The sequence below is a fragment of the Trichosurus vulpecula genome, chromosome 6 (assembly GCF_011100635.1).
Source record: "Trichosurus vulpecula isolate mTriVul1 chromosome 6, mTriVul1.pri, whole genome shotgun sequence".
In the NCBI taxonomy this organism is placed as follows: domain Eukaryota; kingdom Metazoa; phylum Chordata; class Mammalia; order Diprotodontia; family Phalangeridae; genus Trichosurus; species Trichosurus vulpecula.
In genome coordinates, this window is record NC_050578.1 from 273,314,628 (window position 1) to 273,339,891 (window position 25,264).

At 41.0% G+C, this 25,264-nt stretch overlaps 1 protein-coding gene and 1 pseudogene across 1 annotated transcript in view; one reads left to right on the forward strand and one right to left on the reverse strand.

The window, feature by feature from the left end:
- LOC118854044 (solute carrier family 22 member 11-like) overlaps window positions 1-25,264 on the forward strand; it is a 52,783-nt gene that overhangs the window by 21,867 nt on the left and 5,652 nt on the right. The window contains exons 5-8 of the mRNA XM_036764350.1: window positions 3,978-4,095; window positions 6,345-6,460; window positions 20,010-20,224; window positions 22,641-22,743. Of these exons, the coding sequence (XP_036620245.1) occupies window positions 3,978-4,095; window positions 6,345-6,460; window positions 20,010-20,224; window positions 22,641-22,743 (552 nt within the window). The remainder of the gene's footprint in view (window positions 1-3,977; window positions 4,096-6,344; window positions 6,461-20,009; window positions 20,225-22,640; window positions 22,744-25,264) is intronic.
- On the reverse strand, window positions 2,277-3,576 carry LOC118853252 (annotated as a pseudogene).

Here is a 25,264-nt window from a genome sequence, read left to right on the forward strand (position 1 = left end):
GTAGAAATGTAAAGAAAAGAGTTCAACTTTAGTGAGTCCCTTATGATTTCTCTTTCTTGTTTACCTTTTCATGCTTCTCTTGATTCTTGTGTTTGAAAGTCACATTTTCTATTCAGCTCTGGTCTTTTCACTGAGAAAGCTTGAAAGTCCTCTATTTTATTGAAGATCGATATTTTGCCTTGGAGCATGACACTCAGTTTTGCTGGGTAGGTGATTCTTGCTTTTAATCCTTGCTCCATTGACCTCCAGAATATCATATTCCAAGCCCTTTGATCTCTTAATGTAGAAGCTCCTAGATCTTGTGTTATCCTGATTGTGTTTCCACAGTACTCAAATTGTTTCTTTCTGGCTGCTTGCAGTATTTTCTTCTTGATCTGGGAGCTCTGGAATTTGGCAACAATATTCCTAGGAGTTTTATTTTGGGGATCTTTTTGAGGAGGCAAAGGGGATTCTTTCCATTTCTATTTTACCCTCTGGCTCTGGAATATCAGGGCAGTTCTCCTTGATAATTTCTTGAAAAATGATATCTAGGCTCTTTTTTTGATCATGCCTTTCAGGTGGTCCAATAATTTTTAAATTCTCTCTCCTGGATCTATTTTCCAGGTCAGTGGTTTTTCCAATGAGATATTTCACATTGTCTTCCATTTTTCATTCTTTGGTTCTGTTTTATAATATCTTGATTTCTCATCAAGTCACTAGATTCCACATGCTCCAATCTAATTTTTAAGGTAGTATTTTCTTCAGTGGTCTTTTGGACCTCCTTTTGCATTTGGCTAATTCTGCCTTTCAAGGCATTCTTCTCCTCATTGGCTTTTTGAAGCTCTTTTGCCATTTCATTTAGTCTATTTTTTAAGGTGTTATTTTCTTCTGTATTTTTTGGGTTTCCTTTAGCAAGTCATTGACTTGTTTTTCACGGTTTTCTCATATCCCTCTCATTTCTCTTCCCAATTTTTCCTCTACTTCTCTTACTTGCTTTTCCAAATCCTTTTTGAGCTCTTCCATGGAGGCTTTTGATGTAGGCTCTTTGACATTGTTGACTTCTTCTAGCTGTATGCTTTGGTCTTTTTTATCACCAAAGAAAGATTTCAAAGTCTGAGTCTGAATCAGAGCCCATTTTCACTGCCTGGCCATGTCCCCAGGCAACTACTTGACTCTTGAGCTTTTTCTCGGGGTATGACTGCTTGTAGAGTAGAGAGTACTTTGTCCCAAGCTTGAGGGGCTGTGCTGTTGTTTTCAGAGCTATTTCTACACAGCAAGGTCTGCCAAACCAGCACTCCTCCTCCCCCAAGAACCTCCAACCCGGACCATGACTCAGATCTAAGCTGGCTTTGCACTCCTGCTCTAAACTGCCACTTAATTCCTCCCACAAGGTGGGCCTGGGGCCAGAAGCAACAGCAGCAGTAGCCTCAGAGCTGTACCACCTCCACTGCCCCTGGGGCAGTGGCCAGATGCAAACTCCTTTCACTCTGTCCTCATCTAATTATGGATATTTCAAAATGATAGGACCTCACTAATGTTACACAAATTACATACTATTTTAGAGAGCCTCTCCTCCTCCAAAAGTCTTGACCAATCTTCTGGTTAGGAGCTTCTGTTCCTTTGGTTATGCTGATCTTTTCTGTCTTAGAGAATGAAAAGGTGCATACAAGTTATTGTCTGGATTAGTGAAGGAAGTCTCTCCATTAATGAAATTATGGCTCCAAATGTTAGCCTCCCATCATTTTGTATCTATCTATGTGCATGTTGCTTCCTCCATTAGACTACAAACTCTTTGAGGGAAGGCTCTATTTCACTTTGATCTTTGTATCCCTAATGTCTAGCACATAATAGGTGCTTAGCTGACCGATTAATCATTTTTTGTAAGTTCATTTGGCATCTTCTCACCTGGCAAATTAACTTGTGTTTTGGGCACATTCACACAGGTTTTTACAAAATGAAGCGATTTCTGCTGGCAAAACTCTGGGAGCGTCCTTGAATTCTTTAGCTGAGACAAAAGGAAACTAATGGAGGAACTTTGATTCATTAGCCTGCCTGGCTTAGGCTGGGAAGTGCATCGGTCAGTCACTGGTCTACTTACCAACTGATAAGGAGGGGGAGTGTTAAAAGGCAGTATTCGGAAGTGAAGATGTACAAGGACAGAAAGCAAAGGGAAGAGTAAATACAAGAAAAATCTATCTTTTCAATCCCACAGTGCAGTTTTTCTTTTCCATCATTGAGATTCAGGAGAGAATCAACCTTTTCATCCCCTACTTTTGGTATGAAATATCTAGGACCTGCTAACAATATAAGTCTTTGTGAATTCTTGAGTCTCTTGTCTCAGTTCTCTTTGGATAGTCCTCTCCAGAACCAGTCTAAGACATTTAGAGAGCTGGGAAGTTCCTGTTGGTAAATGGGAACTCCTCTGCTGACAAATGATTCGGGTGCCCAAACACCTTCTCCTGAAGTTCTGCAAGATCATTTCAGATGTCGGCCATCATCAGCAAGAGGAAATCAAAATTACCAGGGGGTCCTAAAGATTCTTTGGGTCCAGGAGCTACTCTCTCACCCTTGGAACCATCTCTTCCTGGTGCACCTGGTGGACCCACAGGGCTCCTCCAGCCTTGCTTAATATGGGAGAGGTCGGCAGATGGGCCAGTGGGTCCGAAGGAGCCCCTGGGGCCAAGCTGTCCAGGAGGCCCAGGTCCCCCAGGAAATCCAGGGTTTCCTTTTGGGCCAGGTGACCCTGGAGGGCCCTGACCTCCAGGTTGCCCAGAAGGCCCTTGCAGGTAGGTGTGTGAAGCCAGCAACCTGTCAAGAGCAACATGTTTACCCAGGTCAGCAGTGTTGGTTGAGAGCAGCACAATCCTCTGTTGCAACTGAAATACCATCTGTTTCATTTGGTAGAACTCCTTACAAGTGGCACAGCAGGTTCCTGCCTTCAGCACATTCTCTACGTTCTCATCATGTCCTTTGTCTCCTTTGGTACACATCCTCCCCTCTTCTTCTCAGATATACTGCTCCTGACACTCATAACAGTAACTGCCCAAGGTGTTGACAGAGATCTGCAAGCAAAGTGTTTCATGACTGATGACACGGTCATCAATATCTAACCAGTAAGACTTCACCTGGTTCCTGTGTCTCTCCCAGTCATACCAGTACCCTGGATAACAGGTACATGGAACTTGGCCAAAGTTAACTGTGCATTGCTGTTCACAAGGAGCCTCAGGACGCACATCTTAATCTTCTGGGATGCACGGTCCAAGGACAAACTTATAACCCTTGCAGCAATTTTTCCTAAAACAAGTAGGTTTTAGACAAGGATACTTGGTGGTCGCTGTCTTGTTCTCTGAACAGGTTTCTTATGGTCAGGAAGAGAGGCTGTGGAAACAGCATTGGATTCGGGATCAGAGGACCTGGGTCTGAATGGAGGCTCTGCTACCTACTTCAACAAAATATTTCTCATAGAAAAGATCAGATAAGCTTCACTTAGGACAGATGGAAATGTCCATTTCCTGGTCAGTGATTTAAGACATATCCAAATGATGGAATTTTCCTATCTGCATTTGCATCACTGATATAAAAATTGATTACTCTCATGGGACAGAGGAGGAGATTTTCTCTCACTTAGAGCTTCAAGGGTGATTTAAATGCTGTCTAATCTATCGACAATTTTAGAAGTTTTTTCTAATAGGTCTATTTAAACATTTATTGGGAGGACAGATTTGAGGCAAAATAAAAAACCTGTCCTGGCTCATTTAAAAGGAAAAATTAAGAAGGGCCACAGTCAATCAGTAACTCTGGCCATCTTGTCAAAGGTGTGTGGCATAATTGAAGATGAAAGCTTTTACACATGAACTTTCTTGTGTAGGTTAAAGAATGCAAAGAAAATACTTGTAGAATTTTTTAAAAGAACCCTGCTCTGCTAAATCCAAGAAATGTGATTTTGAACAAAGAGAAAATGGAGAATTAATTATATCTGTCCTGCACTATTTAATTAGGTGGTTGCAAGAGTCTGCTAGATGGCTGATTGTCCGCAACAAATACAGTGATGCCTTAAAGGTGCTCCGAAAAGTTGCAAAAATCAATGGAGTAAAGGATAAGACCCTGACTGTAGAGGTGAGAGGGAAAAAAAGGAGCCAGGGCTGGGGTGTGGGAAAAGGAAGCTCTGTAGCTGGGGGCCTACGAAGAGGAAAGTCCCATCTCTGATGACACTCCTCCAAGTCTCAGTGGACAAAGGTAAGGGACTGAGGAGGACACTTCAATCCATACTAGACAAGAACAATGCTTGGTGATTAAGGGTCACTTCAGAACGTACTAAACTTGCCTCTTTGAATACATCAATTTGGGGGGCTTCCTAGCTGTGTCAGAGAGAGAAACTAGACTGGGAAAAGAGGTACCTGAACTATGTATGGGAAGGTGTGAGGATCCCCTGAGGGAGGAGACGGGTTAGGGGCAGTCTCTCTCCTTCCCTCTGGTTTAAGAGGGTCCCTGCAGCCTTCTGCCCTTCCACCCTCCTCTCTCAGACACTATTCTCCATATTCCTTCTTATCCGCTCTTTCTGCTTTTTTCCTCCTCATTTCTATCTTTGCCCAATGGTTTAAGCCTTGCCCTGCCATTCCATAAAGAGACAATGTAAAATGGTTGATGAGACAATTATATAAATGAATATTAAATAGATTTTCTTTCTAAAACACTGAGTATATAGCAGGTGCTTAATAAATGCTCATTCCCTGCCTCCCTCTGGCCCCAGAGCAGCCTTGACTGTGACTGAGGCTACCAAGGATCACACCCTCATACATGGCAGAAAAAAAGTCTTAATGAAATTTGTCTGAAATCAGTTTAATGTTTTGTGCTGTAGTAAATTGTGGGAGCACAAGGCAGGCACAGAACCCTGAAGGCAATGTGGTTACAACACGAAATTTTTCAGTCAGCAGACATGAGTTTAAATTCTTCCTCAGCCGTGTCTTGGCTGGATCATTATCAGTAAGCCCTTTAATCTCTCAGGCCTCCATTTCTTCATCTATATGGAGCTCCTAGGGGAATTTCCCTAACTCATTTGGAGTACCCAAACCAGGCCACTTCTGGTTCCTACATTTTGAATTTCTATGGGACCAAATTCACACAGCAGCTGAAAGAAAAATGCCCTCTGTCTAATCCTCAGCCTTCCATCCTGCTCCAAGGAGGAGAGGAAAATGCTACAGAAGCATGGAATTCTCTCTATGGAGCTACATCCTCTCAAAACCATAGGTCATGAGCCCCCACTGGTACGGTTGCCTTTACTGTTCAGCCAAAGAACAAAAGCCAAAGCAAAGGCATTCAGTGAAATAACATAAGAAAGACTCAATATTTCCCCCACAAACCTGGTGAATACTTTCGACAACTGTCATACACAGAGTCTTTGTGCAGAGTGGACAGGTGTAGGGACCATAGGGTCAAATAGAAGGGTCTGTAAAGGCCACCTAGTCCAGTCCTTCATTTTGCAGGTGAGGAAGCTGAGGTCCAGACAGGTTTTAAGTGACTTGCACAAGTTCACACTGGTATTAACAGAGGGTTCTGAACCCAGGTGTTCTGACTCCAGAGTCAGCATGCTCTCTGCTCTACTACTCACGCATGGAGAGGAATAGAAAGAGGGAATGTGTGTGATCAGGACATATTTGGGGACCAAACAATCATAGAGCTGAAGCTGGAAGGGACACAGAGGCTTTCTAGTTCAACCCCCTCATTTTACAAATGAGAAAACTCAGGCCCAGGGAGAATAAGGGACTTGCTTAGGCTATACCAGGAGTATCAATGGCAAGATTTGAACTCAGGGTTTTTGACTCCAGAGCCAGTGCTAAAGCCGATATTTTCCCCTCTATTGATTGTTATATTATATAATGCATATATGTTAGAATTGACTAACTTCTGAAAAACATTTACCTATTCTCGTTCAGAGAGTATTTCCCTTAAAGTTTTCTCAAAAGGCATTGATGTTCCACAGAGTGCTATGTTTATGTCTAACTGGGATGTTAGTAGTTCCATGGAGGAGCATCCTCACAGGAGATATGGGGCCAACACGGACATCCCATCATTCTGTAGTGACAAACATGGGCACGGCCTGTTGTCTCTGCTGATCTTGCCTGATCTGACGGTTCTCAATGGTACTCCTCTGATCCTATGGTCATAGGCATGCCTTCACTGGGCATGTTGTAGCAGATATTGCCATTGGGGTAAGGAAAGGCTTAACAAGGCTTTGGGGTCATTGCCAATGGATTCTCAGTACCTGCCTAGAATCTCTCAGCAAGCCAATCCTTCCTGAACCTTCTTTCTGTTCTTCTGTACACTAACCTCCAGATTGACTCTATCCTTGGTTCTTCTTACTAAAGGTTTTGAGATCCACCATGAAGATGGAACCAACTGTAAAAGTTACCCATTACACCATCTTGGATTTGGTCCACTTCCCCATCCTGCGTACAAGAACCTTCTGTTTGTCCTTCGCATGGTAAGTTCCCTCTAACATGTGAGGAACATAAAAGCTACTCTCCCCCCATGCCAGGTGCAATCGTGCATCATCCTGAAGATGCCTTTCATGTCACTTAAAAAAACTCAGATTCATGCTGTAGAGCTTGTCTTCTGTGAAGGCTGAAGAATCCCATCCTTAACCCACAAAAATCTTTCCTTTGTTCCCCATGGGCCCAGGCTTCCTCCCATGCCTGTTGTTTTTCACATTTAAATGTTTCCATTTGGTGAAACTTTTTTGCTATTTTCCAACTGTGGTCTAATCGACTGGAAGATATAGGGCACATGATCAATGTGTTGAACCAAGCAACCAATAGGAGGAGGTATAGATGCTGGGTTGCCTTCAAAAGACTGCAAAGCTCCTTTACTGATTATAAGCCTCTCGCCAAAATGGACACCCTTCTTTTTAATGCTGATATACTACCAGCATTGTGTATGGCAGTGAGATGTGGAACACCAGTCTTCAAAGAACTGGCAATGAATATCACCAGTAGATGGGAAGGCATGTGGTGGGTGTGAATGATTTGCACAATAGAAACAAGGAGAAACCCTGAAGAACAGGAATTAAGGATGTCATTAGGGGATTTGTGAGAGGAAGACAATCTAGCATGGCCATGTGGGGAGAGAAAGGGGCATGGCCCTCTGTGGCAAACTTATGGGAGGTCACAGACAAGATTCCTCCAGAATAAGAAGGCATGGACAGATGGGAATCTGTATCAAGGCACAGTTAGATAAATGTTAGCATCTTCAGATGTCAAGACAAACAAATGTGAATGCCGAGAATGTTATAGAGTCTCTTCTGTGGAGACAGCAAATTTCTCATAAATTGTACCTAAGACATTAGAACTCAAACCTCATTGTGCAAATGACGTACTTGGAAGAAATGACCTTATATAAACCTTCATCAGAGAAGATGAAGAAGATGGATAGTATAAAGTACCCTTCTATCATGTAAGGCAAGAAGTGACATGAAAAAGAATGAGAAATGTATTAAGGACAGGAAGTTATTGAGCTCCACCGGATTTCTAACATATTGGCCATGTTAAAGTATTAGGAGGTGATTACTTGGGGAAAAGAGAATTTCTCTGAACTCAAAGGAGGTGCTCAACAGTGGATTGGCAATTTTTTTAAAAATCACAAACCTTGGTCTTGATGATGAACAGAAGCTGGATCAGTAATAGAAGAGGATATTTTTCCCCCTAAGTAGTGGGCAGTGGGCAGAGGGCTGGCTTCAGAGTATGGCAAACCTCTCCCAGATCTCAGGAACATCCTATGACTCTGGGCAAGTCCCTTAAACCTGTCAGGGCCCCAGACAAATCTCTAAGACTAAGTACTATAGAGAAGGTAATGATTTGCATTGAGAATTTGTTTCTTTACTCACTAGTTTGATTCATCAATGAAATCACAGGTCCAGTAAAAAACAAAACAAAACAAAACAAAAAACCCTGCATTTTTTCTTGAGACAGCAGTGGTGGTGGCACAGGTCATCTCAAGTATTCCTGTATGCCTCTTCCCTTTGTCAGGGCTCTCTTCCTCCATCCCTCCTCAAATGGAAGATTAAATAGATGGCTGAGTTCCAGAATCATGCAGTCTCAAAGTCAAAAGCGACCTCCAAGGTCATTTGGTCCACCTATAGCAAAATAAGAATCCTGTTTGTTTCCAATTTATCTATTTCCCCTCTAATTTTTAATATTCCTTATTTTATGCTTATTCTAGGGTTTTTTGTTGATTTTCTACTTTTCTAAAATGCATTTTCAGTTTGTTGATCCTTTCTTTTTCTCTTTTGTTAGTAAAAGCAACTGATCTTCCCTTTGATGACTGCTTTAGGTACACCTCAGAAATTTTGGTATATTAGTTAATCATTATTTTATTTTACAGCGATATTAATGATTATATAATTACATTATATAATTAATAACTGTATAATTATTAATTATTTCTATGATTAGTCCTTTTGACTCATTAGTTAATATTTCACTGTCAAGGTTCCATTTGGGTCTGCATCCTTTGTTTATGGTTCCTGGATCAGTGCTTACTTTCACTGCATTACGGTCTTCTTTATATTTCTTTGAAATATCTCTGTGCCCTACTATATGGTCAACTTTTTAAAAGTTGCATGTAGTCGACTCAGGGGGGCGGAGCCAAGATGGCGGCTGGTAAGCACGGACTAGAGTGAGCTCCGTACCCGAGTCCCTCCAAAAACCTATAAAAATGGCTCTGAACCAATTCTAGAACGGCAGAACCCACAGAACAGCAGAGGGAAGCAGGGCTCCAGCCCAGGACAGCCCGGATGGTCTCTGGGTGAGCTCTATTCCACACGAAGCTGGGAGCTGGGAGCTGGGAACGGAGTGGAGCAGAGCCCAGCCTGAGCGGCGTGGACGATCCAGACCAGAAGCCGGGTGGAGGGGGCCCTAGGGCCCTAAATATGTGAGCTGCAGCAGTTACCAGACCCCTCGACCCACAAACACCAAAGACTGCGGAGAAGGTTAGTGGGAAAAGCTGCAGGAGTGGAAGGAGTTCGCAGTTCGGCTTCCAGCCCCGGGGGCAGCGGAGGTGGGGCAGCTACAGCTGTTGTTACTTCCGGCTCCAGGCCCACCTGGTGGGGGGAATTAAGTGGCGGATCACAGCAGGGGTGCACAGCCTGCCGAAGATCTGAGCCCAGTCTGGACTGGGGGTCCTTGGGGAAGGAGGAGTGCGGCTCTGACAGAGCTGGCACCTCCCCCCCAAACGTAGAACATAGAACTCTGTAATCTACAAGCAGTCATACCCCACTGAAAAACTCAAGGGTCAAGTTAGTTGGTTGGGAATATGGCCAGGACGCGAAAACGCGCCCAGATTCAGTCTCAGACTTTGGATTCTTTCTTTGGTGACAAAGAAGACCAAAACATACAGCCTAAAGAAGACAGCAAAGTCATAGAGCCTACAACCAAAGCCTCCAAGAAAAACATGAACTGGCCCCAGACCATAGAAGAACTCAAAAAGGATTTGGAAAAGCAAGTTAGAGAAGTAGAGGAAAAATTGGGAAGAGAAATAAGAAGGATGCGAGAAAACCATGAAAAACAAGTCAATGACTTGCTAAAGGAGACCCAAAAAAATACTGAAAAATACACTGAAGAAAACAACACCTTACAAAATAGACTAACTCAAATGGCAAAAGAGCTCCAAAAAGCCAATGAGGAGAAGAATTCCTTGAAAGGCAGAATTAGCCAAATGGAAAAGGAGGTCCAAAAGACCACTGAAGAAAATACTACTTTAAAAATTAGATTGGAGCAAGTGGAAGCTAGTGACTTTATGAGAAATCAGGATATTATAAAACAGAACCAGAGGAATGAAAAAATGGAAGACAATGTGAAATATCTCCTTGGAAAAACCACTGACCTGGAAAATAGATCCAGGAGAGATAATTTAAAAATTATTGGACTACCTGAAAGCCATGATCAAAAAAAGAGCCTAGATACCATCTTTCAGGAAATTATCAAGGAGAACTGCCCTGATATTCTAGAGCCACAGGGCAAAATAGAAATTGAAAGAATCCATCGATCGCCTCCGCAAATAGATCCCAAAAAGAAATCTCCTAGGAATATTGTTGCCAAATTCCAGAGCTCCCAGATCAAGGAGAAAATACTGCAAGCAGCCAGAAAGAAACAATTTGAATATTGTGGAAACCCAATCAGAATAACCCAAGATCTGGCAGCTTCTACATTAAGAGATCGAAGGGCTTGGAATGCGATATTCCGGAGGTCAATGGAGCTAGGATTAAAACCTAGAATCACCTACCCAGCAAAACTAAGTATCATGTTCCAAGGCAAAATATGGACTTTCAATAAAATGGAGGACTTTCAAGCTTTCTCAGTGAAAAGACCAGAACTGAATAGAAAATTTGACTTTCAAACACAAGAATCAAGAGAAGCATGAAAAGGTAATCAAGAAACGGAAATTGCAAGGGACTTACTAAAGTTGAACTGTTTTGTTTACATTCCTACATGGAAAGATGATGAGTATGATTCATGAGACCTCAGTATTAGGGTAGTTGAAGGGAATATGCATATATATATATGCATATATATATGTTTATGTATATATATAAGTGAATGTGTATGTATGCATGTATCTATGTGTATATGTATGTATGTGTATGTATGTGTATATATATATATGTAAAAGAGAGAGAGCAGACACAGGGTGAGTTGAGGATGAAGGGAAGATAGCTAAAAGAAATAAAATGAAATTAAGGGATGAGAGAGTAACTTACTGAGAGAGGGAGATAGGGAGAGATAGAATGGGGTGGATTATCTCCCATAAAGGTGGCAAGAGGAAGCAGTTCTAGGAGAGGAGGGGAGTGGGCAGGTGAGGGGGGAATGAGTGAACCTTGCTCTCATCAGATTTGGCCTGAGGGGGAATACCATACATACTCAGTTGGGTATCTTACCCCACAGGAAAGAAGAGGGAGGAAGATAAAAAAAAAAATAAAAGGCAGGGGAATGATGGAGTGGAGGGCAGATGGGGGTGGAGGTAATCAAAACAAACACTTTGGAAAGGGGACAGGGTCAAGGAAGAAAATTCAATAAAGCCGGATGGGTTGGGAAGGAGCAAAATGTAGTTAGCCTTTCACAACATGAATATTGTGGAAGGGTTATACATAATAATACATGTGTGGCCTAGGTTGAATTGCTCAACTTCTTAGGGAGGGTGGGTGGGAAGGGAAGAGGGAAGGGAATTTGGAACTCAAAGTTTTAAAATCAGATGTTCAAAAACAAAAAAACTTTTTGTATGCAACTAAAAAATAAGATACACAGGCAATGGGGCGTAGAAATTTATCTTGCCCTACAAGAAAGGAAGGGAAAAAGGGATGAGAGGGGAGGAGGGTGATAGAGGGGAGGGCTGACTGGGGAACAGGGCAACCAGAATATACGCCATCTTGGAGTGGGGGGGGAGGGCAGAAATGGGGAGAAAATTTGTAATCCAAACTGTTGTGAAAATCAATGCTGAAAACCGAATATGTTAAATAAATAAATTGCATTAAAAAAAAAAAAAGTTGCATGTAGTACAGAGAAATATTCTTTTCCCTTCTTGTTCAGAAGATGTCATGTCTTTTAAATTTAGTTGCTCCAGAAACTTGTTGGGTTCTGTATATTTCTTGTATTTCTCCTTTTTAAGACTTACCGAAAACTGAGAGAGTTACATTAAAGTCTCCTGTCATTATTATGTTACTGTCTATGTCTTCTTAAAGCTCAGATATTTACTTTATGAATTTGGAAACTAAGGCATTTGTTACATATCAGCTTATCAGATATTTTTATCTTTGTTTCCTTTCAAAATAATATAATTTCCTTGTTTATCCTTTTTTAAATTTTTGAATGTTCTCACTTTATCTGATAGAATAATGGTAATTTCTGCTTTTTGTATTCACTTAATGCCTAGTAAATTTTTTCCAACCCTTCAGTTTTAATTTCTGTATATCTTGGGGGATTTTTATGTATTTCTTGCAAGCAACAGATTGTAGGACTTTGTCTTCTCCACTTATCTGTCATTCCTTTTCATTTTATTGTATTGTTTAATCCATTCACATTTATAGTTCTCAGTTACCTTTATGTTTTCCTCTGTCTCTGAAATTGGGAATATTTTTCTAATTGAGACTTTTCCCCCTCATCTGCTATAAGCACAGTATTATGTTCCTTCAGTTACTTTTCTTGATCTTTTCACTGGCTTTTTTTCCTTTGTTACTTTCCCTTCAGAATTTTGTTTATTAGTTCTCTTTTCTCTCTTACCTTTATCTCATTCTATATTTCTTACTCCTCTTTTTTTCCTCTCAATCAAGTTGATTTCCCCTTCCTCTCCTCCTGATCAGCCATTTTGTTTCACTAGTTTTTAAAATTCATTTTGCAACCTTTTTCAAAAAGAATTTCTTTCACTCTATCTATTATCCATCTTCTCTTTCTCTTTACTCTAGGCCCTCATTCTCTGATTCATAAGCCCTCTAATTCTGTGGTGTCTCTCTTTTGTCTATACTCATCTTGCAATTGAAGTTTCTAAGGAATCCGTTCTAATGACTCTTTAGGTCTTTTCCACCATTTCCTCATAGGACTTACCCCGTAGAATCCCTTTTTCCGTTGTGCCTCCCTCCCAGAACAATGCCAATTATTGCAAGTGTCAGAGAGTAGCCTGCCCCGTGGTAGAGCCCCTCCTCTACTACTGGTCTATACCCTCTCTCATTGACCATTTTTTTCTACATTTACCTGGAAATTAATTCACTGTATTCATGATCTCCCATACCTCCAGGGGTCAGAGGCCCCTAGAAATTCCAAGTCCACCCCCCTCCCAGACATGTAACCTTTTCAAGAACCAAACCCTCAGGCTTCATCCAGTGTAAGGTCCTCATCTCCCTATCCAATTATCTCTATATGTTCATGTTAACATTCATGAGTAGAACACCCTCCCACCTCCAAAGTAAGGCCTGCTTTCTTCCCTCCTTCCCATTTCAATCTTTCCCTCCAACTGCTCACCTACTCAACTTTGGCTCTTTTCTTTCTGAGATTAGAGAGGTCACATCTCCTTATAGCTAATCCTTGATTAGAACCTGATGGCTCATACACTCCTCTCTATCCGCCTGCTCCCCTCCTTCCCTTCTAGGTACCCTTAAAGCGCTATAGAAATCTTAGCTATGATGATGATGATTTGCAAATGATATGATGGTATACTTAGAAAATCCTACAGAAAAGCTAGTCAAAACAATAAACAGCTTTAGCAAAGTTGCACGATATAACATGAACCCTCATAAATCATCTGCATTTCTATACATTGCCAACAAAGTTCAGCAACAAGATATGGAAAGAGATATTCAATTTAAAATAGCTATAGACAATATAAGACTTTGAGACTACCTGCCAGGACAAATCCACGAATTATATGAATACAATTACCAAACACTACTCATACAAATAAAGTCAGATCTAAACAACTGGAAAAATATTAATTGCTCATGGTTAGACCAAGCCAATATAATGAAAATGACCATTTTACCTAAATTAACTTACTGATTCAGTGCCTTACCAATGAAATTACCAAAAATAATTATTTTATAGGGTTAGAAAAAATAATACCGCAATTCTTCTGGAAACACAAAAGGTCAAGAATATCAAGGGAATCAATGAAAAAATATGAAGGAAGGTGTCCCAGCCAAATCTAACATCAATATGACCTGGTACTGACTAAGAAATACAGTGGTGGATGAGTAGAATAGTTGAGACCTGATATATTACAGTAAATGACCAAAGTAATTTGGGGTTCAACAAACTCAAAGATCAAAGCTTTGGGGGCAAAAATTTTTTTATATTTGATTAAAAACTGTTGAGAAAATGGGAAAATAATATTGTAGAAACTAAGTATAGACCAAAATCTCACACTGTATACCAAGATAAGGGCAAAATGGGTACAATTTACACATAAAGGGTGAATCCATAAGCAAATTAGGATGGCATGGAGTAATTTTCCTGTCAGAAATATGGAAGAGGGAATAATTAGGACTAAGCAAGATATAGAGAGCATCATGAAATTTGCAATGAATAATTTTGATTGCATAAAATTTAAAAGGTTTTACGTGCAAAAAACTCAATGCAACCAAAATTAGAAGGAAAACAGAAAACTGAGGTGGGGAGATTTACAGCAAGTATCTCTGATAAAGCTTTCATTTCTTGAGTTTATAGAGAACTGAGTCAAATTTATGAGAATACCAGTCATCTTATCAAAACTACTTGGTACTGGCTAAGAAATAGAGTGGTGGATCATTGGAACAGGTTAGGTACACAAGACTCAGTAGTCAATGACTATAGCAATCTACTCTTTGATAAACCCAAAGACTACAACTTCTGGGTTAAGAATTCTCTATTTCACAAAAACTGCTGGGAAAACTAGAAAACAGTATAGCAGAAACTGGGCATAGATCAATATCTTACACCATATACCAAAATAAAGTCAAAATGGGTTCAAACTGATTTAGATATAAAGGCTAATACTATAAGTAATTTGGGAGAACAAGGAATAGTTTACCTCTCAGGTTTATGGAGAAGGGAAGAATTTATGACCAAACAAGAGATACAGAGCATTACAAAATACAAATTGGATAATTTTGATTTCATTAAATTGAAAAGTTTTTGTACAAACAAAGCCAATGAAACAAAGATTAGGTAGGAAGCAGAAAACTGAGAAATACTTTTTACAACCAGTGTCTCTGATAAAGGCCTCATCTCTAAATGTAAAGGGAAATTTACAGGAATATAAGTCATTCTCCAATTGATAAATGGTCAAAGGATATGAACAGGCAGTCTTCAAAGGAAGAAACTAAAGATATCTATAGTCATAAGAAAAAATGCTCTAAATCACTATTGATTAGAGAAATACAAATCAAAACAACTCTTAGGTACCACATCTCTCCTGTCAGATTGGCTAACATGACAAAACAGGAAAATGATAAATGCTGGAGAGGATGTGGGAAAATTGGAACATTGTTACATTGTTAGTGGAGTTGTGAACTGATCCAGCCGTTCTGGAGAGTGATTTGGAACTATGCCCAAAGGGCTATAAAAATGTGCATACCCTTTGACCCAGCAATACCACTTTTAGGGCTGTTATCACAAAGAGATCACACAAGTGGGAAAGGGACCCGTATGCAAGCTCTTTTTGTGGTGGCGGAGAATCAGAAATCAAGGGGATGCCCATCTATTTGGGAATGACGAAACAAGTTGTGGTATAAGAAATGGGGAGCAGACTGAATTCATAATAACCTGGAAAGACTTATGTGATCTAATGCTGAGTGAGGGGAGCAGAACCAGGAGAATATCATACATGACTACAGACACATGGTATCTGTGATGACTAACTTTGATAGACTTGGCTCTTCTCAGCAATGCAAGATTCTAAGACAGCTCCAAAAGACTCATGATGGAAAAAGCTGTGCACATCCAGAGAAAGAATTATGGAGTCTGAATGCAGATTGAGGCAAACTATTTGCTCTCTTTTCTTTTCTTTCTTGGTTTTGTTTCTTCTTTCTTGTGGTTCATTCCATTGCTTATAATTCTTCTTTACAACTTGACTATTGTGTAAATAATTTTAATGTGAAGATACAGGTAGAACCTATATCGAATTACATGCCATCTTGGGGAGGAGTGGTGAGGAGAGGGAGGAGGAGAAGATTTAGAACTCAAATACTTGTGGAATTGAGTGTTGTAAACTAAAAATAGAAAATAAAATTAAAAAATAGAATACCAGTCATCCCTCAATTGACAAATAGTCGAAGAATATGACTAGGCAGTTTTCAGATAAAGAAATCAAAGTTACCTATAGGCATATGAAAAAATGCTATAAATCCCTATTGATTAGAGAAATTCACATTAAAACAAATTTGAGGTATGAACTTGTACCCATCAGATTGACTAATAAGACACAAAAAGAACATGATAATTTTTTTCTTTTTTTAAATTTTTTTATTTCATTTATTTAATATATTTAGTTTTCAGGTTGATTTTGACAATAGTTTAAATTACAAATTTTCTCCCCATTTCTACCCTCCCACCCCCTCCAAGATGGTGTATATTCTAGTTGCCCCGTTCCCCAGTCACCCTTCCCTTATGTCACCCACTCCCCTTCCATCCCCTTCTCCCTTCCTTTCTTGTAGGGCAAGATAAATTTCTATGCCCCATTGCCTGTGTAGCTTATTTCCTAGTTGCATGCAAAAACTTTTTTTGTTTGTTTTTGCACATCTGTTTTTAAAACTTTGAGATCCAAATTCTCTCCCCTCTTCCCTTCCCACCCACCCTCCCTAAGAAAGCAAGCAATTTAGCATAGGCCACATGTATATCATTATGTAAAACCCTTTCAAAATACTCATGTTGTGAAAGACTAACTATATTTTGCTCCTTCCTAACCTATCCCCCTTTATTGAATTTTCTCCCTTGACCCTGTCCCTTTTCGAAACTGTTTGTTTTTGTTTACCTCCTCCCCCATCTGCCCTCCCTTCTATCATCCCCCCTTTTTTATCTTCTTCCTCCTTCTTTCCTTGGGGTAAGATACCCAATTGAGTGTGTATGGTATTCCCTCCTCAGGTCAAATCTGATGAGAGCAAGATTCACTCATTCCCCCTCACCTGCCTTCTCTTCTCTTCCTACAGAACTGCTTTTTCTTGCCACTTTTATGCAAGATAATTTACCCCATTCTATCTCTCCCTTTCTCCCTCTCTCAGTATATTCCTCTCTCATCCCTTAATTTGGTTTTATTTCCTTTAGATATCATCCCTTCATATTCAACTCACCCTGTGCCCTCTGTCTATACATATACATATAAATATATATATATAAACACACACACATATATGCATATTCCCTTCAGCTACCCTAATATTGAGGTCTCATGAATCATACACATCTTCTTTCCAAGTAGGAATGTAAACAAAACAGTTCAACTTTAGAAAGTCCCTTGGGATTTCCCTTTCTTGTTTGCCTTTTCATGCTTCTCTTGATTTTTGTGTTTGAAAGTCAAATTCTCTATTTAGCTCTGGTCTTTTCACTGAGAAAGTTTGAAAGTCCTCTATTTTATTGAAAATCCATATTTTGACTTGGAGCATGATACTCAGTTTTGCTGGGTAGGTGATTCTTGGTTTTAATCCTAGTTCCGTTGACCTCTGGAATATCGTATTCCAAGCCCTTCAGTCCCTTAAGGTAGAAGTTGCTAGATGTTGTGTTATTCTGATTGTGTTTCCACAATACTCAAATTGTTTCTTTTTGGCTGCTTGCAGTATTTTCTCCTTGATCTGGGAGCTCTGGAATTTGGCAACAATATTCCTAGGAGTTTTTTGGGGGGGATCTTTTTGAGGAGGTGAAAGCAGGGACTTGCGTGAACTCCCTGCCAGGTCCCTCCAAAAACCTATAAAAAATGGCTCTGAACAAATTCTAGAATGGCAGAACCCACAAAATAGCAGGGAGAGGCAGAGCTCTAGCCCAGGACAACCTGGATGGTCGCTGGGTGAGGTCTGTCGGGCACGGAGCTGGGAGCAGAGGGGAGCGGAGCCCAGCAGAACCCATCATGGGTGGCAGCAGGACCAATCAGACCAGGAGCCGGGCAGAATAGGCCCTAGTGCCCTGAATCAGTGAGCTGTGGCAGTTACCAGACTTCTCAACCCACAAACACCAAAGACAACAGAGAAGGTTAGTGGAAAAAGCTGTAGGGGACAGAGTGGAAGGAGTTCCTGGTTCAGCCACTGCCCCAGGGGTAGCAGGGGTGGTGCAGCTATAGAAATACAGCTGCAGTTGCTTCTGGCCCTAGGCCCACCTGGTGGGAGGAATTAAGTGGCAGATCAGAGTGGGAGTGCAGAGCCTGCTTAAGATCTGAGTCAGGTCCTGATTGGTGGTTCTTGGGGAAGGGGGAGGGCTGGTGTGGCAGAGCTGGCTGTATAGAAATACCTCTGAAAACAACAGTGCATCCCCTCAAGCTTGGAACAAAGTACTTTTTACTGTACAAGCAGTCATACCCTGACGGAAAAATTCTAGGGTCAAGAAAGTTGGCTGGGAACATGGCCAGGCAGTGAAAACACAGCCAGATTCAGTCTCAGACTTTGGAATCCATCTTTGGTGAGAAAGAAGACCAAAACATACAGCCAGAAGAAGTCAACAAAGTCAAAGAGCCTACATCAAAAGCCTCCAAGAAAAACATGAACTGGTCTCAGGCCATGGAAGAGCTCAAAAAGGATTTGGAAAAGCAAGTTAGAGAAGTAGAGGAAAATTGGGAAGAGAAATGAGAATGATGCAAGAAAACCATGAAAAACAAGTCAATGACTTGCTAAAGGAGAACAAAAAAAATACTCAAGATAATGCTGAAGAAAACAACTTAAAAAATAGACTAACTCAAATGGCAAAAGAGCTCCAAAAAGCCAATGAGGAGAAGAATGCCTTGAAAGGCAGAATTAGCCAAATGGAAAGGGAGGTCCAAAAGAACACTGAAGAAAATACCACCTTAAATATTAGATGGAAGCAAATAGAGCTAGTGAATTTATGAGAAATCAAGATACTGTAAAACAGAACCAAAGGAATGAAAAAGTGGAAGACAATGTGAAATATCTCATTGGAAAAACCACTGACCTGGAAAATAGATCCAGGAGAGATAATTTAAAAAATTATTGGACTACCTGAAAGCCATGATCAAAAAAAGAGCCTAGATATAATCTTTCAAGGAACATGATAAATTTTGGAGAGGATATGGGAAAATTGGGATACTAATAAATTGTTGGTGGAGTTGTAAACTGATCCAACCATTCTGGAGAGGAATTTTGAATTATCCCCAAAGGCCTATAAAACTGCGCATACCCTTTGATCCAGCAATACCACTATTACGTCTGTATTCTGGACAGATTTTTTAAGGGAAAAGAAACTATTTGTATAAAAATACGTATAGCAGTTCATTTTAATGGTATGTAGGAACCAGAGACTGAGGCAATGCCCATCAATTGGGGAATGACTGAACAAGTTGTGCTATATGACTGTGGCAAATGTTGTTGTGGTATAAGAAATGACAAGGAGGATGCTTTCAAAAAACTTGGAAAAAACGTGCATGAACTGATACAAAGTGAAGTGAACAGAATCAGGAGAACATTGTCCACAGTAACAGCAATATTGTATGATGAAGAACTCTGAATAACTTAGCTGGTATCAGCAATCCGATGATCCAAGACAATCCCCAAGACCTCATGATGAAAAATGCTATCTGCCTCCAGAGAAAGAACTGATGGAGACTGAATGCAGATCAAAGCATACTATTTTTCCCTTGCTCCCTCCCTCCCTTCATTCCTTCTTTCCTTCCTTCCTTCCTTCTTTCCTTCCTTTCTTTCTTTTTTTCTTTCTTTTTCTTAGCTTTCTTCCACAAAACGACTATGGAAATATTTTACATAATCCCACACATGTAACCTATATTAGATTGTTTATCATCTCAGCAAGATGGAGCAGGGGGAGAGAGGGATAGAATTTGAAACTTAAAACTTTTTTAAAAACTTCTTAATGTTTTTAAACTTTAAAACTTTTTTTAAATTCTTTTTAAAATGAAATATTGTTAAAGAAAAAAATCCACAGTCCTTCCTGCTCTCTCCATTATAACCCAAATTACTTTCTTGAGGTTTCCTGAACTAGAGAGTCCATTTCCCACTCTCTGTTTTTGTATATACAATTACTAATGCCTAGAACACACCTGCTCCTCACCTTTGCCTTCTGGAATCCTTGGCTGCCTTCCAGGCTCAGCCCCAAGCACCAGCTCCTACTGAAGCCTTTTCTTAGTGATCCCCTTGCCCTCCTAAATTTATCTGTCATTCATTTAAGTGTATTCATGGAGCATCACCAGCCCCAAAAGAACACAAACTCCTTGAGGGGTTTGTGTCCCTAGCACCTAGTACCCAACAGGCATCTAAGAAAGGTGTGTTGAACTGAAATACATTTGATGGTGAGCTTTGGGTTCCAAATGTGATGGATTCTCTCTGCTTCCCCCACTGTCTGCTGCAGTTTCACAACAGCGATGCTTTTTTATGGACTCTCTCTGGATCTTCAGAGCTTGGGGAGCAATATTCAAATGTTCCAGGTTCTTTTGGGAGTTTCTGCCTTCCTAAGCAGAGTTGGGGCCTTGTTTCTTATGAACCTCCTTGGCCATCGAAGGACAACAGTGGCCTGCCTCCTTCTTGCTGGACTGCTCATACTTCCCAGTGTATTTCTGCCTCAAGGTAAAAGACTGGGCTTTGAGGAAAGGGGGAAGGGGGAGTAGGAGTAGCATAGGATCAGAGGCAGCTAGGTGGCCTGATAGAGACTGGTTCTGGAGTCAGGATGACTTGAGTTCAAATCCAGACTCAGAAACCTCCGAGCTTGGTGACTCTGGGTAAGTCATTTAACCTCTTCCTGCTGCCATTTCCTAATCTGTAAAATGCAGATAGGAATAGCACCTTCCTCAAGGGGTTTTCTCAGATAATACTTGTAATGTGCTTAGCCCAGGGCCTGGCACACGGTAGGATTTATATTAATATCAGTTATAGTATTGTTACTATTGTCATTTTTGAAGAGAAGTTCCTTCCTCATCTTTAAGGCTGACTTGGATGTGGCCTCCCTGGGCTGGTCAGACCTCCCCATCTACCTCTCACTTTGGGGCAAAGAGACACTGAAATGAATCTGGGCCTTGGGATCTTGAATTGCCACAGGACTACAGAGGGAAAGGACAGACCTCTGCTTCCCTTCGTTATACCCTAGAACTTACGGCACAAAGCTCTTGGGGCAGGAATGAACTGTCATTATGGGCTCCTTGAGTGTTAGGACCCAAGAGGCAAAGCAGATGGAGGTTTGCTCTCAAATCCAGGAAGGGCCTCCCGTTTACACTGTATATCTCTTACATGCCTGGTTGTCTGCATGTTGTCTCCCTCATTAGAATGTGAGCTCCTTAAGGGCAAGGACCTTGTTTTTGCCCTTCTTTGTATCCCCAGCACTTAGCACAGTGCCTGACATATATTAAGTACTTAATGAATACTCATTGACTGACTGAGTTCAAGTCTTACCTCATGGGTACAGTCTGTGTGACCCTGGGCAAGTCACTTAACTCTTCAGTATAGTAGGCAACTTATAGACTATAGATTGCAGAGAAAAGACCAATCTGAGTTAGTAGAATGCATTTCTTTACCTGGGTGTTCCCTATACACCTGTATAAGAATAGAAATCATAGGTCCGGTCCCTATTCCCAGTAACAATTAGGACTAAAAATATAAGACCCTTAACTCATAATATTGTAGATTTAGAGCTGAAGGTTCTTCAGGGGCCATCTAATCAAAATCCCATTTTTTTACAGATAGGGAAACTGAAGCCCAGGGAATTGAAGCAACTTGCTCAAGGTCACACAAATAGTGAGCATCAGAAGTAGAATTTGAACTCAGTTCCTCTGGCACCAACGGCATTCAATATCATGGTGACTTCCCAACTTTCTCATTTTAAAGAAGAAGAAATAGATACAGAGAGAAGAACCAACTTGCCCAGAGCTACAGAGCGAATAAATGGCAGAACCAGGGCTTGAACCCAAGCCAGAATAGATGACTAGATAGAGAGGAATGATAGGTAGATAGATATAGATGACTAGATAGGTAGATGAATGGATGGATGGATGGATAGAAAGAGGAATGATAGATAAATTGATTGATTGATTGACTGATTCATAGGTAGATAGATGAATAGTGGATAGACAGATGGATGGACAGAGATATGTATATAGAGAGACAGAGAGACAGAGAGATACATAAATGGATGGATGGATGGGTAAATAGAGAGGTAAAGAGATGGATGGATAGGATGAGCAAGTAAATTGAAGAAATGAGGAATAAATGGCTGCCATATGGTTTGAATTCAGCTCTGTAGAGTTCCTTAAAGAAAGGGATTACTGAATTCTTCTTTACCTTACACCCTCAGCACTTGGCACAGAGCCTCACACACAGGAAGGGCACAGTAAGTATGTCTCTTTGTAGATGAAACAAACAAATAAGAGTTACCATTTAAGAGCACTTTAAGGTTTGCAAATCACTTTACCTGTGTCATGTCATTTGTTCCTCACAACAACCCTGGGAGGCAGATGCCAAGATCCCCATTTTACAGATGAGAAAACTGGGCTGAGACCCGTTAAATGACTTGCCCACAGTTACCCAGATAGAAAGTTTCATATTTTAAGGGGTGGGTTGGTTTTTTTGGGGAGTGGGGAAGGCAGGGCAATTGGGGTTAAGTGACTTGCCCAACGTCACACAGCTAGTAAGTATGTCAAGTGTCTGGAGGACGAATTTGAACTCAGGTCCTCCTGACTCCTGGGCTGGTGCTTTACTGACTGTGTCACCTAGCACCTCTCAGCTAGTAAGTTTTAAGGCAGGATTCAAACTCAGATCTTCCTGACTCTAAGCCTAGCACCCTATCCCTACACCACCTAATTGCCTCTAATAAAAATTACTATTAAGATAACCGGATGGATGGGTAGGCAGATGAAGGTAATGAGTGGAGGGATAAATTGAGAGATAATTATGTGGATGAATATTCAAACTAATATGGTGAATAAATGAATGAATAGCTCCAAGATGTGTTCAGTTTTGATTTAGTGATATTTGGGGGTCTTCTGATTTATAGGAATTTTGCGTGTGGTTTTGGCAATACTAGGAATCAGCTGTATTGTGGTCTCCATTTCCTGTAATGGTGTCTATTCTATGGAGCTCCTACCCACAGAAGTCAGGTAAGACAGAGAATTTGGGGATAAAGAAGCAGCCGTTGCCATTTCTGGGGAAAGGGGGGATGAGGAGAGATTTAACAGATTAGATCCCCCAGGAAACACACCAAGGACATTGCCTGTGTCTGGGGCTCTCTCTGACATAATCAGGCTCTCACCTTCAAGGTCCAGAGATCCTGACACACATGCCCCCCTGCACACACACACATATCCCAATATCAGCTCCTCTCAAACTTAGATCATACTCTCAGACTTTCCTTTGGCTCCGGATAAAAATTTCCATCTTCATTGAAAGCAGCCTGGTCATTGGCAATCTGAAATCATCTCAGCTGGTTCTCAGAAAAAAAAAAGGCAGAGATTGATCCCCCCTGGAGCCTCACAGGAATCCTTTCCAGGTCAGCATGGGCCAACATGGTTTCTGTTTCCTTGCCTTTGAAGACCCAGAGTCTCCTCCATGTCACAGGGAGGTCTCAGAGGAGAACTTGAGGTGAAGCACATGGAGCTGTTTCTCTAGAAGTAACATTAGAGCCACCTTCAAGAATTAGCCAAGCTAAAACAACAGCAGCTTCAGCTATACCGAGTGAACTAGCAGGATGGATGGGCAAAGCCAGCAAGCCTATGGGCAATGCCAACAAGCCTGTGGGCATCAGGAAATTTGATCTCTCTCTTACCTCCACCCTGCTTTGAACATAGACTTGAAATATGTGTGTGAAGACAAGCCAGCATGCTAGGAGAACAGTAGCTAGCATTCATTCAGCACCTTTAACATTTCACAAAGATTTAGGCGTATCATTAGGGGTACCGTGGTAATGAAACAGATAAAACACTGCTCCTAGAGTCTGGAAAATCTGAGTTCAAATCTAGCCTCACATACTGACTAGCTATATGACCATGGGTAAATCACTTAACCTGTCTTTCCCTCGGTTTCCTCATCTTTAAAATGGAGATAATAACAGCACCTACCACCCAGCGTTCTTAGGAACATCCAATGAGATACCATATGTAATGCACCATGGGAACCTTAAAGCCTTGTTATTATTGTCATCATGGTGTGAAAGAAGAGATAATAAACAGGGACTGGCCAATAAGAACCCTGCCCTTATGCACATGCACAGTACCTTCAGCCTGATGCACCCCACATGTGAGTGTTGGAGCACGGGTGGGTATTCTGTGACTGCATCCAGATGGCTCACCGTGGTTGCCTTTGCATAGTCATTGATCCAGTGGTCAGTGTGTAGGTCAAAGACTCCCCAAAGGCACTGCTTCTTTTCTGGACAGCTTTCTGCACATTTGCAAGCCTCTTTTATTAGAATAATAATACTCTGCATGGCAATAATGTCTTTCAAACAGCAGCCAATTAACCCACTCCCCTGGCCTGCAGGTCAGCCTTGGCATCCTTAGGTTAGAGACATGATCACCTGGTGAGTCACTGTTGGCATCATGGAAACAATGTCAAACCAGCCTGGGCGTTTGCTCCAGAGCTTCTGAGTAACGATTTTCATTTAAAAGGTATCTTTGTTCTTGGCTGTGACTCAATCTGTTGTTGTTGTTAATTGTTTTCCCCTGGCTCAACTTTCCCTGCACTGGTCTGTGGTGGACCTCCAGTAGGGGAATTTGAGTACACCTTTGAAAATCTGTTGGACTTTAAACTCTTGCCTAATTACAAAATCCATTTGTTTCCCTATAACTTCACGTTGGTTTTTCTAGTATTTTATTTAATATTTTTAGTTTTCAGCATTGTCACAAGAGTTTGAATTACAAATTTTCTCCCCATTTCTACCCTCCCACCCCACTCCAAGATGGCATATATTTTGATTGCCCCCTTCCCCAGTCAGCCCTCCCTTCTGTCACCCCACTCTCCCCCATCCCCTTTTCCCTTACTTTCTTGTAGGACAAGATAGATGTTTATGCCCAATTGCCTGTATATCTTATTCCCTAGTTGCATGCAAAAACCTTTTTTTGAACATCTTCTTTTAAAACTTTGAGTTCCAAATTCCCTCTCCTCTTCCCTCCCCACCGACCCTCCCTAAGAAGGCAAGCAATTCAACATAGGCCACATGCAAAACACTTCTAGAATACTCATGTTGTGAAAGACCGACTATATTTTGCTCCTTCCTATCTGATCCCTTTTTATTCAATTTTCTCCCTTCACCCTGTACCTTTTCAAAAGTGTTTGCTTTTGACTACCTCCTCCCCCTATCTTCCCTCCCTTCTGTGGTCCCCCCTTTTTTTATCACCTTCCTCCTTCTTTCCTGTGGGGTAAGATACCCAATTGAGTGTGTATGTTATTCCCTCCTCAGGTCAAATCCTATGAGAGCAAGATTCACTCATTCCCCCTCACCTGCACCCTCTTCCCTTCCAATAGAACTGCTTTTTCTTGCCACTTTTATGAGAGATAATTTGCCACATTCTATCTCTCCCTTTCTCCCTCTCTCAATATATTCCTCTCTCATCGCTTAATTTGATTTTATTTTTTCAGATATCATCCCTTCATATTCAACTCACCCTGTGCCCTCTGTATCTATCT